Consider the following 15,359-nt stretch of genomic DNA (forward strand, 5'->3'; position numbering starts at 1 on the left):
ATAATTGAAATAACGTAAAAGATAATTATATTGAAATTATATTATTGTATTCGAGATTAGATTGAGAGGATATTGTGAGAGGAGAGAGAGATTGAGAGAGGATGGAGATAGAGAGACTGAAAGAGAAGAGAGATTGGGAGAAATTAAGAGATGAGAGATATTGTGAGAGATTGTGAGAGGAGAGACTGATGGAGGAGGGATATCGAGAGATATTGGGAGAGGGGAGAGAGACTAAGAGATGAGAGAGATTGAGAGATGAGAGAGATTAAGAGAGATTGAGAGATGAGAGAGACTTAGAGATATTGCAAGTTTATTTTTGTTCAGTACCCTAGTTGCAGGTTTATTTTTATTCGGTGCCCATAGTTACAAATGTTTATTAACCTAGTAATGTAAAATGCAAGTTGGGGTTGAGTTCAGTTTTATTAGTTGCAAGTTTAGTTTTTATTCTGTTAGTGATGTTAACGATAGTTACCTAAATGCAAGTTTTAATTTTTTCAATTATGTAAATGCATGTTTTTTGAGTTCGGTAACCCAATTGCAAGTTTTGGTCAAGATCGATCATGTTTTAGCCTATTAACCCGAAAAATAAATGGGTAAAAGACATTAATGACCTTAAGTACAATTGACATTAACTAAGGTTTGGCTTAACTAAATGGCATAGTAGGTAACTTGGGTGGGTGGGTTACTTCAGGAATAACATATATATTGACTATACTTGATTTAGAGATATTTATTGAATATTAAATTAACCCTCTTTTATGGTTTGCGATCCACAATTTTTCTTCCATGAGCTGGAAATCTTGGGGTTGTGGGTATTCTGCAGTTCATCCACTCAAGTTTATCTTCGTATTTTATTTATTTAATAAATCATTCTTTTACTAGTTTTTATTACAACACATCAAGCACTTTGGGATTATGGCGAAGAGTCACTTTTGTTTGCATATTTAGTCTTCGTATTAGCATGGCTTTCTAACCAAAGCGGCATCAACAAAGCATGATTTAAGGAGCCTGGTGCAAAGATACCTGTTTAGAAGTATTGAATTGATACACTGAGGTTTTGACAGAGGTATGTTTTTAATATCTATATGCTTCTTGGGTGAGGAGTGGGTTCCTTTGGCATCAAGTGAATTTGTTTACCTTATTGCTTACCAGAATATAAAATAGAACTTATGTCAGACAATATAAGATGGACGCACCTTAAGAAAACCATACTGCTTTGATTTCTCGCTATTGAAGCATATTGGTTCTGATGAAAGTGACAAAGTAGAGTCAAGCCTGATTGGTTCTCCACCTGTTCATTGAAAAAACTATCACTATAGAAGCATATGGGGGTGGCAGTTGGGATAATTTATCACTGCAACTCACTTTGCTTTAATTATATAAAATAAATTATGCACAAAAAGTTGGCTAGTTCTCAAATTACAATATTTATATAGTTACCACCAGTCCACCACTTAGAATTACTTGAACAAGTCTCAATACATATAATTAGCCATTTCCTAAAAAAAATTATTTACGTCATCAAATCATAAATTTATATATATATAGGGTCGCGCTCAAAAGAGAACCAATGTTTAAAATAGAACCATAGAACCCACTAAGATTCTGCTGCAGAACCCTATATTTTTCATAGATTTTCAAGATATAAATCTAAATACATGTTTTTTTGCACCGTTGTGTGTGTTCAAAAGTAATTTCAAAATAAAATACATAAATAAGAATTTTATTCATGTGCAGTTCTGCTGCAGAACCCTAACTAATACTAGAAATAAGGTAATGGTTCTAAGGGTTCTCTCCCAGTCTCCCTAATGGTTCTCTCTGGAACCTGACCATATATACACACACACACACACACATACATATATATATATATATAGGCTAGTGATCAAATACAAACCAACCCTGGCAGAGGTGGGGGTTGAGATGAAGGAGGTGGGGGTGGCAGAGGTCGAGGTGGAGAAATTAGTGATATTCCTGTTGGGTTGTAGTTTGTAGAATAAGAGAGTTTGTAGTAGAATAAGACCTCACACACACATATCAGAAGATAACTTACATTGATTACACCAAGAAAGGAAGTTACGATTAGAAAAATAACTTGTTATGATATAACAATCATTGTTATCAAGTCGACGACTAGTCGACAAGTCGTTTTATAGAAAAAAGTCGAGCAACGACTTATTTAGTCTGGCGACTTATTTTCAACATATCAGTGTCTCCCTAATCTTTGTATCATTTCAACTTCACATTATTATTTCCTTCCTGTCACTACTTTTTGGCTTCAGGCTACGTAATCTTTGTATCATTTTCAACATATAAGTATATCCCTAATCTTCGTATCATTTCAACTTCACATTATTATTTCTTTCCTATCACTACTTTTTGGCTTCAATTTATATGTGAACTAACAATCTGCTACGTCGTATACATCTCATTGTTGCTCATTATCTTTTACTTTTGATTCAAACTATAAACTGATGTGCGTTCAACTATATTTTATATATTAAATCTAGTAAAAATATGTATAAGAATGACTTGTCAACTTTTTACGACTAGTCGGGCGACTTGTCGACTAGTCGATTCCAAGGTATCCGGGCGCCGAGGTTCGACTTGGCGCCGTAATAAGTTTGATAACAATAGTTTCACTTTTTTGTTGTTACAAGTTGTAATGCTGTACTTAATCCATCATGAGGATGTTAGAGTTCAACAACAGGAACTGGCATTACTATGTTCATTAGGTGCACAACATTCAATAAAGTCATTACATGAGTCAGCAATTCGCAGTCACGCGAGTAGATCCTCAAAATTCTATCAAGCAAATATGAAAGCATCGTTCCCCATATCACTTAAATTGTAATTGTCTACTGGGCCTCATCACCTGCCTCTGGGTTGATTCCCTAATTTGCTTCGATGCTCTGATTGGTCAAGGAGATATTGGTGTTATATTTACATCGAATATATTGCATAATACAAGATTAAATGAACAGATAGATTGCCAAAAACTTATTTCACTTCAGAAATGACTCCAAGTCAAGCACGTAGGTAATACAATTTTGTTAAGATCTGTTAAGTCAGGTCTAGAGAGGAAGTAAATAACAAAGTAAGAAAGAGAACTAGGTATGGACATGAACTCCGGAAAAGAAACAAAGCTTTACTTGCAAGAAATTGTGAATCAGATGCAAAGGATGAATTGTGTATGCATAATAACCTTGCAGCAGTTGGCCAATATCACAGAACTTTTTACAGCAAAGGGACCAGCCAAATTCAATTCTCCAATGACAAAGAGAAGTATATCCAGTGAAAGCTCCGTCATTGATATGTCAAGCTGCCATGTCATGTCAGCACAAAAATGATATGGCATATATTATCGCAAGGAGATTATTGAGTTACGCCACAATATACTATGAAACAAACATCATTCCCTCTATCCCATTTTGAGTTAAATTGGTTCCTTTTTCGATGTATATTAACATAGCAGATTTACACTAGATATAAAACTAGGGTCCTGGTCCCCACCAATCACGTGCTGGGGACGTTTTAAACAGCATATTGTTTTCCTCCCGTTGGATGAAAATATCCAGCAGCCAGGATTATAACATTTTTTTAACACGTCTAGCGCTTAAAAGCGTTGGACGTGTAAAAAACTCATTTCAGTCGTCTAGCTAAAAAGAACAGCTGAATGGACACGCTGGACGTGTAAAAAACTCATTTCAGTCGTCTAGCTAAAAAGAACCGCTGAACGGACAAATAATCATTTTACTCATCCAACGGTTAAAAAACCCTGAACATATTTAAAAAAATGTTATAATCCTGGCCGTTGGATATTTATCCGACCAAAAAACTTGTATGCTACTTAAAACGTCTCCATCACGTGATTGCTGGGGACTAGGACCCATAAAACTAACCATTTTAATCACATAAAGTTTATATCATAAATAACTTACTATTATACAGCTAAGCTAAAAAGCATTAAAAAAAAAAGGCAGAAAGTGAAGCAAAAGGCATCGTTATTGCCAGAGGGCTCTTTAAGTTTTGGTTTGTAATACTACCGAATTGCATCTATCGAAAATTCACCATCAAGTCTAAACTGATAAATGACAAAGCGCAGTACATATGTGACAAAAACTGATACAACCTGACCTGCTTGATCTTAGCATAGAAATGAACTGGCACTGAAGGCACAACTGTCTCCGTACCCGCAATTTGGAATCGACAGCGATAAAATATGCTTAATTCAGCAGGGTAGAGCAGTTCACTCCTGAAAACGAGAACAACACATGCTACTTATAGAAGTTGCAAGCATGACAACGTGAGTAACAGGGTAATAATTATTAGTGGAATACTTACCACAAATTTCTCTGCCCATCAAAATAATAAAACACAACATTCAATCTGCTCATAATCCTAGCTTTAATCTGTAGAATCTGCATTAGGAGTTCCTGACAAACGATAGATAGCTGCAGCAGTGGGATCTTCTCCTTTGTAGTTGAAATTTCATGAACTATTGTCACGATACATTTGTCGATTTCGATACAGATGCACGTTTGATTTCCTGTACTCTCCGAGCCTTCTTTGATGCCAGTCTCCAAAGCCTCCACTGGATGGGTATCTAACATATAAATATCACGAGCTAGTGCATGGTCCTGAAATACTTTCAGCTTGAATGGATTCCCAGGCTTGCTCACGCACTCAAAAGAGTCATCAACAAAAGCAATGCCACAATCATTCTTCCTATTAATGAGGTGAAACATATTGGTTGCCAACGGACAATACGAGTCTACTTCAGTATCACCATAATAATTGACAGCGTCAAAAGGATTTACTTTCCAGAGTGCCCATGCACTATCAGAAGAGCTAGAGATGTCAACAAAACTTGATCCTGCACGACAATTCAGTCGTAATGGCTCCCCAGAATCACTTTCAGCGTACAAAGAGGTCAATGATATCCACAATACTTGTGAACCCCATTTCCTCTGATAGTGATATTTCACCTGGATCATTCAGTTAATAATTAATCAAATATTTTTATGAGCATTTGTCATTAGTATGATGACTTGTCTCAAGAAAAGGGCAATGCTACAATCACTTCATCAGCTAGCATGTATGTAAGGTTGCAAGTTGCTACTGAGGTAAGATGGGAAACTCTAAAGGTCCATTTTGGGATAAAATGGCATTATGCATGTTAATATTCATGTTGTAGAGGAGTATTGTAAGGATTTTAAGGTCACCTTACAAGTACAAGAAAACCTTTACAGAGAACAAATGCAGTATTTGTTTGTACAGTAATACAGAGCAATAGAACTCCGTGTGTGTGTGTGTGTGTGTGCACGAGCGCGCACATGCCCTCGACTCATACTACTTGCTGTTTGTCCATAAGGAGACCTTTATATGATGATGATGATGATGAGAAAATGTAATGTTTTATGGCATGCCTCTTCAAAGTTATTGAATCTGTTTATATCACTTATCAACCCTTCAGCAGAAGGATTAAGAAATTGTGCAAGGTGCAAAGATAATATGGAGTGCCAGGGGGGGTTTGCCCATCAGAGGAATTGGGTTCAATGCCGAGTTTATACTGAAAGTGCCCGGAGTACTGTGAACATGTAAAAATTAGCAATAAAACAAGCAGAAAGCCATTTTAATTGCTTTTATCCTTTTCTAAGGACTAATTTAGTGACAACCTGTACTTAACAATTACCATTACTATATTAAATATTTTGACTGAACTGTATTCCATACTTAGAAATTGCAAGTCGTGCAGAGTATGTCAGCTCCTTAAGAAAAATATTATGTAAAGAATTAGCTTGACAATAATGATCCTATAGAAAGCCTTCAATGCTACAAAGTGTGGCATGAACAAAAAGAACAAACATATAATATATGTAAAAGCTGTCATTTGCAATATATCGATGTAAAAAATTCAAACACTTAATTTCTGACGTGTATGGAAGGATTTACTCTGAAAAGGGCCCTGTCTTCCACAAAGGAATAATGTATCGAACCAACTACATTGTAATTGTTTTGGCCACCTTGAATTGTAATATATGTGTGATGGTGCACGTCTTGTAGAGCAACAACAGTCCCTGGACAAGTAGTGCATCTTGTCAGCTCCTTACTAATATAAGCATAAGTAAAGAAGAAAGGCAATTTAGTAAGTTACTGAAGATAGACAGACAAGTGCTGCCAGAAAGTAAATACCATCGGGAACTACATCTTCAAATTTTCTTTCAGGTTCCTGATTTTTAATCAAGTACTTTTGCTCTACATTGTTAGTCGCCTTTTTACTGAGAAATCCAGACATTGTTTCCAAGGTGGAAAGAATTATCTGATGCAATAGAAGCGAATAAAAATGAGTGAGGTGTATCAAAAGAGCGTACTCCCTCCGTTTCAAATTAGATGTCCACATTCAAAAAATCACATAGTTTAAGAAAAGTGAGTATTCACAAATCAATTGCATTAAATGAACATAATATGTGGAATGCGATTGATCTAGAAAAAATAAATAAGAGATATGTGAAGTAAAATTGACTTCGGAAATAGGATTTTGCATTGAAAGGTGAAGTTGACAACTAATTTGAAACAAAATTTTTTGTTAAAAGTGGACATGTGAATTAAAACGGAGGGAGTAATATATTAATAATCAGTAAGGCCATCTGATACCAGCGAACTCTTCAACCAAGTCATGATCATAATATGATGTTTTTTAGCCACCTTATCAAAAATAAATAGGTACTTAAGGTATATCATGAATTTTATATCTTAAAGTGATATTAAACACTAACCTGTATCTCTTGAAGAGATATTGTAATTTCAATCCCAGAAATAGAACCACCCCCAAACCAATATTGTTGACTATAGATATCCCTGGGCATAAACTTCTCGAGTGTAAGGTAAGCGCTTGTATGCTTTAGTATGCAGTTTTGAGGACTTAAACCAAAAACTTTTGGTCTGGTGGTATCTATATACGATTCTACAGGGGCTATAGAATGGCCTGAGCTGCCTGCTTCATCCAAAGCTGAATGATTTCCTCGCATTTGCTGAAATGCTGTGGTTGGACCTCCACTTATAGGTATGGTGGGATCTTCGGCTATGGAAGATGGATGATTTGACATCTCATAAGAAGGTTGAGAAATTTGAATCTCGGAACTTTGTTGTTCAATACTCTCGTGAAGGATGCGTGAAATAATTGAAAATCTTGAAAGACGAAGCAAAAAAATTCTCCTCTCAGCCATTTTAACATCCAAATGAGCATCCAACTCAAAAAGAATTTCCTGAAGTATACCTGCATGAACAGTATACATAGACTATTTAGACTTGTCAAAACATTGTTACATATATGTATATGAATAAAGAGACAATTGAGCATGTTAATTTCTTAAACATAAATTATAGACAAAATGTAATAAGACTAAAAATCCTCTACCCGATTCATCTCTTGCCACGAGCACAAGTGAAATTTCAGAGAGACTGATAACCAACTTGTCCACCTTTTCCTGATTTACAGTCTGATGTGTAGTCTCCAACCCTTGGCTGTGATGATTATTATGTACAACCACATCCTTAACTGTTCCAGCTCTAAGGTTTTCCTTGGGTACTGGTGCAGCAGGAAAAACTTGTCTAAGGCCCTGTTCATATGATGTCAAGCACTGAAAGAACATTGCTACCGCTTCTGCTTCAAGAAAAATAGAACCACCCTGTACAGCAGTACCATTTGTTAATCAAATAGTCAATCTGCTCACAACATAATATGAAAAATCCTCAGCTAATAGTTTTTTGTTACAAAAGAGTATATCACCAATAGCATCATTTAGCAATTATATAGGCTATCTTTATTTAAAGCCTAATTCAATATCAAGGTAAACGGTTTGTCCTGAGACTACTATGTAATCAAGAACGTAACAATAACTAACAATATTGTCGCAGTCATCAAGACAAAAGCAGTTGAAAACTAAGACCAAGAGCCTTCACGCCTCCTAAATTCAGCAGAATCAATACGGTAATAAACATATGAGACTATACTTATTAAAGGAAAAACAACCAAATTGTAAGTCATCATCAACACAAAAGCAACTAAAAAAGCCAGAGTGGGTTATACTGCCTGTATATTTGAAATTTTTGCAACTACGAGTCTACAACTGACTAGTGACTAGCATAAGTTTGGTTTTGGGAAGCACTGACCTGCGTATGGCAAGATATTCTCCGACCATTTGCTCCAAGAGAAAGTGATAACTTCAGCTTATTCAAATTATGTTCTCCAAATAAGAGATCTTTTTCCATGCTTCCGGCAAAATAGATTTCACTGAGGCTTATATTTATAAGCATCCTATGACTTGATGTTGCACCAATGTTCTGTCCAGTACTATTGAATTTCTGACTAATATTAGGCGACAGAGTTAATGATTCTTCATTATCAATTGCCAGTGGGGATCCTTCTACTAAATTCAAAATTTCACCGTCACAATCAAAAGCATCATTTGAACTTTGTACATGTTCAAATGCAAAATCCCCCACAAGGCATCTCAACCACAAAGCAAACGTACAACCAGAAAGAGACAATTCTTTTTCACATTTCATTGATTGTAGCAACAAGTTGCTCTCATAAAATTGATCATAGTTTCCAGCAACATCACTCACGAAGTTGAAAATGCCAGCCCTTAACACAGAAAAACCAGCGAGAATGTCTGCATCCCTCGCCACATATGAAATCCTAATACGTGATTCCTTAATAGAAAAACTAACTCCGCAGTCAAGCACTTCATGCATGGTCAGCTTTTTGTTACCTAAAGTATCAGATGTATGATCCTTATAATTGCTATCCCTGGATTTATGAAGGACGATATCGATGGCCTTTATCTCATATGTACAATTAATTACAAATCCAGTACTTGATTCAATCATATTCTCCCAATTCACTCCACTAACCAATGTTCCTGTATTTCCAGAATCACCTTGCACAATCTCGTCTCTACCTGAATCATCCGGATTCATATAACCATTTGAATCAAACATAGTAATTGTACTCGTAAAAATTGAAGTTAAACCATCAACTACCTGCCAGAAAGAGAAGTTATTAGACATGTAGGTATGTGTGCCTCGTATAATTTCTTCAAGGTAACAAGTTTAAGATTTATTTTACCTTAACTAAAATAGAAAATTCATCCATAAATATCAAAACAGCAAGTTCAGTAGTAATACAATGCAGTCCTGCTGAGAATGCAACAATTGTAGCACCAAACGAATGAAGCTCCTTCCTGTCAGATATGTAATAACCTTTAACCAGAAGAAATAAAAAAACGGAGCAGCATTAGATGCCCTGTTGCATGTATCCAAACACATGGGCAAGCCACAAAAGAAAAGAAACAGCAGAAAAGATTAATAAAACACAACAGATTTGTTTAAAATTTTTGAAACCACCAAAGTGTCAAAACAGGTAGTACTGACATCCTCATTTTGGCTGTAGACAAACCAATATCACCTTACAAAAACCAATATCATTGTACAGCAGGACCACCCCGAGTAAATGAGGCCAAACACAAATTTCATGTTATTACAACCACAGAACTTATAACTCTTATATTATTCGAGGCAGTACTAGCAATCTCAAGTTGGGAGTTACAATATGTTTTCTGTGTGTTATTAAATCAGATTTTAGATCTACCAATCTACTATAACTTAATATCAATCTAAACCAGTGCCTACCCAGTAACACTAGCCGGACAAGAAATTTCATATAGGAAAGTATAAGTCATATGTTTTTACTTAAAAATAATAATAATTGTGCCTGTGGCATTCAGAATGAAATAATTAATCAACTGATATGCATGAACGAGGAAGAGTAAGACACTGGAATGAAAATAAAGATTCTTTTTCTTACCGAGCTATAACTATAAGTAGAAACTTAAGATTGCCTGTTTTGGCTAGAATCAGGGCAGGTCAAACAGTTGATACATCAAAACTATTATATAAATGCTTCTCCAGAAAAGAGATGATACTGATATAATTATATATATATTTTAGATGGGTTTTAACATTGATGCACATATTTATTGGGAGGAAAGGAATAGAATAAAAAGTTGCGAGTCAAAAGGTGGAAGAGGGAAGATTAAAAAAATGCAAAAAAAATTTATGATAAAGATTTTGCAGGAGATCAGTAGTAAAAAGAATCAACCATTCTTTCCCAAATTAGTGGGTATGACCTTTAGGTCAAATTGGAAGGAAATGCAATGGAAAAAGGAATAAAAACTATAATTAATTTTGCAAAATAACTATAAGTTTTCATTTCAAACCAAAAGGGGGGTTAAAAATTTCTTTTCATTACCACTATCTTTTTCAGAAAACACTTTACCAGGATCAGACATTTGAAGGAAAGAGAGTTTAGGAACATTTCCATTGATCTTAGACAAAAGGATTCCCCGTCCCTTTCCAAGAACCATAAGGATGAGAAACTTGAATGACATTTTTGATCAATAATGACTTTTAGACCAATAATTATGGACTAAACTTACTTGAAAATGACTTGCCAATATATAAACAGTAGTTCATGTCAAGCAATGCCAGATAGAGTGGTAAAAATAACAGAAAATTAGAGAGAAACAACAATTTGAATTTTGAATCGCTACCTTACGGATGACAGACGTATTGTTGTTGGATTTAATACAATAACTTGGTCCTGCTGATTTTTAGTGTCGATATGAGCTATTAACCCATTTACTTTAAGGTGCGCATCTAGTGTGCCTCTCGTTTGACATTTGCAAGTTTCTTCAGCTGGCAGAGAACTGTAAGCTAGTTCTGGTTCTTTCAACTTGGGGCACGAAGGTGGCTCATCCTGGCCCCAAAATGATGATTCAAGATCAGAAACCAAAGTTGGCTTAACACCAAGCTCAACATTGCGGATATTAAATACAAGACGAATATCATCATGCATATTTTTCCCATGTGCTTCATTAACCAAAAATTCCTCTTTGTTTAGTGATATTTTTATTTGAGGCCCAGCAATGAATACTGCAGCTTGAATATGTTGATGTGGAAGCAATTTATACAGTTCAAACTCCATTTCACTGGCACATGTATTATATTTATTATCCCAACTCCTCCGTAGTGGATCCTCACATGTCACTGGAGTATCTGGAGGAACATTGGCCGCCAAACTGCAGTCACTCGGGTAAAGAGCACTCTGTATCTGCTTAAGAATAAGGACTATTGATACTATTGATGCATATTCCAAGATAAGGTTCAGTTCACCAATCACCAGACAACATTTCTTAAATCCAGAACACTTATCACTGAAGCCTTGATCTGTTAAGAAGTTTTTAATCTCACAGAGAATGAATGGGTGCTCTGGAGACAGGACTGTACCATCTTTGAGTTCTGCACAGGAAGTTCTCCATGTTGACCACATTTCTTCTACTTGACCTCCCACAAAGGCAAAAGAATTTGCTTCGGAATTATCAAAAACCTGTGCTGGCTGACCCCACAAAGCAAGCAATGGATCATTAGATTTCTTTTTCAGCCCTTTGAGATAACTATCATAATTGTCTAAGCTATCTGTCATGACATGCGACGATGTAGCTTCCAAGTTTCCGCAGGAAAAGGACAGAAATTGATCAAAAATATTCTCCTTATAAAGAAAGTAAAATGTGTCAAGGGTGAAACAGAACGACAGCAAATTAGAATTTGAGATCCCAATGTCTGACTTTCTTCTTGAGATCCCAATGTCTGACTTTCTTCTAGAAACAGAGTGTTCAACTGCTTTTTCAGGATATATTGTGGCTGAAATGATCCCAATGTTCACAATAAAACAATGTTGTAGGTAATCATTGTCAGATGCAATGCTTTGACCATTATCATTCAAATGGTCTATATAGTGACTTCGCGGAAGGGCAAGTAGTATGATTGAGTAACAGGTGCTGCATATGTAACTCCAAACAGTAACTAGCAAGTTTAGTATCTTCCAGAAAAAACTGGTGTGGCTATTATTATCTAGTGACTCGACAGAGATATCCTTGAACTGATTAACAGATGATGCTACTCTGCATCGCACTAACCGTCTGGCCAGCACAGCAGCTTCCACGGGCAGATCTTTCTCAATTGCCGATATTTCGTTCCACTTCTGTTTAACTAATATTGAAAATTGTTTGTCACGAGACATCATTATAACAGATCTTCTCATCATCTTATCAACAGGATAGCCTACTGATGAAAGTAAATGCTCGTAAGCATGTACATAACGCAGCCATAGACAAACAACATCAACTAGTTTCTGAAAGGACCATTTACGGGCAGGAAGCAATGAATTATATCTGCTTGCAGCTATACTCCATAGTTGCTTACCATTCCGAGGACACTTGGAATCTGTGGTTGACAATTTACTCATTGCTGCTATTATAAAAATTTGTGCTGGAGAAACTGTAAATTCTAATTCTGGATTAGACAAGTTGAAGTTAACAAGGTGTAGATCTCTCAATGTTATGAAAGTTTGCAGATATCTCGAAGAAAAAATGTTGCTAATGCTATCTTTATCCTTTAATCCAACTGTAAGACCTCTAACACCAAGTTTGAAAGAATTTTCTGAAGAAGGGAATAAGAGTGAACTAATGACTGCTCGAAGAAAACATCTATGACCAATGAATCCTGATTTGATATCAAAATCTGTCATCTCCAACATACATTTGTAGGAATTATTTGAGGTCAGACACTGCACTGACAGATGAACATGGCGTATCCGCAGATGACCATGTCCAAGTATGGTACAAAGGAGGGAAGTTCTTCGACTGTTAGAGCAAATAATGGCCGAGAGACTCTCCATAGCATCATTTAAAGCAATACCCTATAGTTCATGAAGACAGAAATCACTGTTGAGATGTCAACCTTAAATGTTACTATAGATAAAACACAATAGTATTAACAAGTTTTAACTCACATCCAGTACTACTTGGAAGCCTGATGTAATTTACTCCTCCCTCTCCCTGTTTGCTAATATTTTTTGAGCATATCCCTACTGCAGTTCCATTTATTTATTTTTTGGCTAAATACTGTATTTCCTTTATAATTCTGCTCAAAGAAATATACCATCTTATAGGCTTCCAAGTTCTAATTATTATTAATCTAAAGATACACATCATGGAAAAAATATAATGAAGTCAAAACTATTAATATAAGAATCATATTATCCCCGAAAGACTATTACGTATTGTATGCATTTCAGATTGTCTACCATTACTTAAATATAAATTGTGCTCGAGAGATTGTCTCTTGCTCTTGATATAGTTTTTTTGCCATCACATTGCTATCAACTATTCTTGATTCTCCCTCTCCCTAGCCTTCTAATTTTCTACTCGAAAACTTAATTCAGTGTGCTATGCAAATGAACAAACAGCTGACGCTTTCCTATTTGACTTCTACTTAAGATTACATAGCATTCACTCCATGTATATATAGCCTTTATGCATAGTGAAGTAAGAACTTAGGCAGTTATCATCACGAATTCATTTATTTTTGTACAATGAACACATATAAAATCGCTACTTCATTTATATTTCTATCAGGGGTTTGGCATATATTCTAGTCGCAGGCCTAGTCATTTATGTTGATAATCTCAGTTTTACGAATTACTTTTTCTTCAATGGACTTTTTACTTTAAAATATTTTTTTTACATGTTTAGTTTGTTGTATGTGCATTTATAGCTTATAGGTCCTTCAATTCTTTTGAAAAATGAGTTTAAATGCACAATATTGCTGTACCTCTGGATCAATCTCAGATAGGACCTTCTTCCTATTGTCTGCAGACCTGTCAGCTGTTCGCTGCTTCTCATTCACCCTAGCATCATCCCTTATATCCCTTCAATGAAAGCAAACCAAACATATCAATTCATAGTTCCAAAACAAACAAAATACCCACATATATAATATATTCATATATAGATACTACCAGTATAATATATTAATATATAGATAGATACATAATCACACTCCTGTAGAGCCTTTTTTAACTTGAGAGTAAAGCATTTTTTAACTTGAGAATAATTCGCTTTATAAAAATTGTTGATAAAAATAGCGTTCAAACTGGGAGGGGGAGAGAGAGAGAGAGGGGGGGTGGAGAAAGGGAGAGGAAGAGCGAGAGGGATGGAGGGAGGGGGAGAGAGAGAGAGAGGGAGAGAGAGGGAGAGAGAGAGAGAGGAGGGGGAGAGAGGGGAGGGGGAGAGAGAGGGGTGGCATACCGTAGTGTGAGAGTAACATGGAGTCCATTAACATCAATTCGAAAAGCAGGGAAGGACCAATTGGACACTCCGAGTTTCAACTCGTCAATTCTAAAATCAGTGAACTCGAAGCGAGACGAGTCATCGAGTTGCTGAGTGAGAACAGCAGTGTCGAAACAGATGTCTTTAGCGATGCCGTGAGAACGAAGAAACCCTAGCTTCAGTTCAAGCTCCGTTTCTTGTCTTAGCCACGGACGTAGCACCGAAGCTAGCTTCCGCTGAAGCCAGTCGTTGAAGAACATTGAAAATTGCTTGTAAAAATTTTAACAGTTAATTAGCGAGAGAGAACAAATTGTTTGTGTTTATATCGACATTGAAATTGCGTTGGGTTTGGAGATTAGATCATTAGAGGTGGAGTGGGGTTTATGAAAACGAGATATACATGTTCGCGGGTCTCTGGGATGGATGGATGGGAAGTAGGACCTGGATTCAATTCTTGGGAAGCAAGGCAATACGACGTCGGTGAAGGTTGATCGTTTATGCGTTTGTGGCTTGTGAGTGACAGTCGACTACAATTTTTGGCCTTTTCGGGGTTAAGATTTTAGGAGGCTTTTTTATACTCTCTCCGTCATTTTTTAGTTTTTTTTGTGCCGGTTAAATTAACTAAAACTTAATAAAATTTATTAATATTTTATCAATTGATAAAATGAAAAAAAATATCAACGAAAATAACTTTTGTTCTACTTTAAGATGTAAATTTCAGTTTTTTAAAATAATGAGTGATTGACTAATAATCTTTGGTCAAAATTTAGTCAATTTGACTAACAAAAATAGAAATGTAACAACTAAAATAAAAAAGAGGGAGTATTTTATTGAGTAAAGTGCATTCTGTGTACCTGCACTTTAAGCAAGACACCACCTGCAATATCACTTTTTAATAAGTACTAGCCTATAACCCGTGCGAAGCACGGGCGACTATATAATTTTAATGTGATTATTTATAAGCTTTATATCAATTTATTTGTGTTTTTTCATTAATTGAATAAAATGGTATTAAATTATATTAGTCGATTCCATATGTGAATGTTTATTTGTAAGCTTAATATAATTTTTTTAGTAGCTAAGTTCTGAAGAAAATTAGTGAAAAACGACATTGGAAAGGGTATA

The 15,359-nt window shown here is 35.7% G+C and overlaps 1 protein-coding gene across 3 annotated transcripts in view; it reads right to left on the bottom strand.

Moving 5' to 3' along the window:
• LOC108194962 (uncharacterized) overlaps positions 1-14,762 on the bottom strand; it is a 32,609-nt gene extending 17,847 nt beyond the window's left edge. For 2 of the 3 annotated variants that reach the window (XM_064081112.1, XM_064081111.1), the window contains exons 1-13: positions 14,214-14,758; positions 13,738-13,834; positions 10,617-12,823; positions 9,134-9,248; positions 8,176-9,048; positions 7,421-7,691; positions 6,780-7,279; positions 6,196-6,322; positions 5,956-6,080; positions 4,345-4,988; positions 4,138-4,255; positions 3,206-3,322; positions 1,197-1,291 (exon numbers count right to left, since the gene is read on the bottom strand). In XM_064081112.1, the coding sequence (XP_063937182.1) occupies positions 1,197-1,291; positions 3,206-3,322; positions 4,138-4,255; positions 4,345-4,988; positions 5,956-6,080; positions 6,196-6,322; positions 6,780-7,279; positions 7,421-7,691; positions 8,176-9,048; positions 9,134-9,248; positions 10,617-12,823; positions 13,738-13,834; positions 14,214-14,494 (5,570 nt within the window). In that variant the 5' untranslated portion in view covers positions 14,495-14,758. Of the gene's footprint in view, positions 1-1,196; positions 1,292-3,205; positions 3,323-4,137; positions 4,256-4,344; positions 4,989-5,955; positions 6,081-6,195; positions 6,323-6,779; positions 7,280-7,420; positions 7,692-8,175; positions 9,049-9,133; positions 9,249-10,616; positions 12,824-13,737; positions 13,835-14,213 lie in introns of all 3 variants that reach the window. The other variant, XR_010285545.1, reaches the window with a different exon arrangement.
• Positions 14,763-15,359: the final 597 nt, after the last annotated feature.

Source organism: Daucus carota, chromosome 7 (assembly GCF_001625215.2).
Source record: "Daucus carota subsp. sativus chromosome 7, DH1 v3.0, whole genome shotgun sequence".
In the NCBI taxonomy this organism is placed as follows: Eukaryota; Viridiplantae; Streptophyta; class Magnoliopsida; order Apiales; family Apiaceae; genus Daucus; species Daucus carota.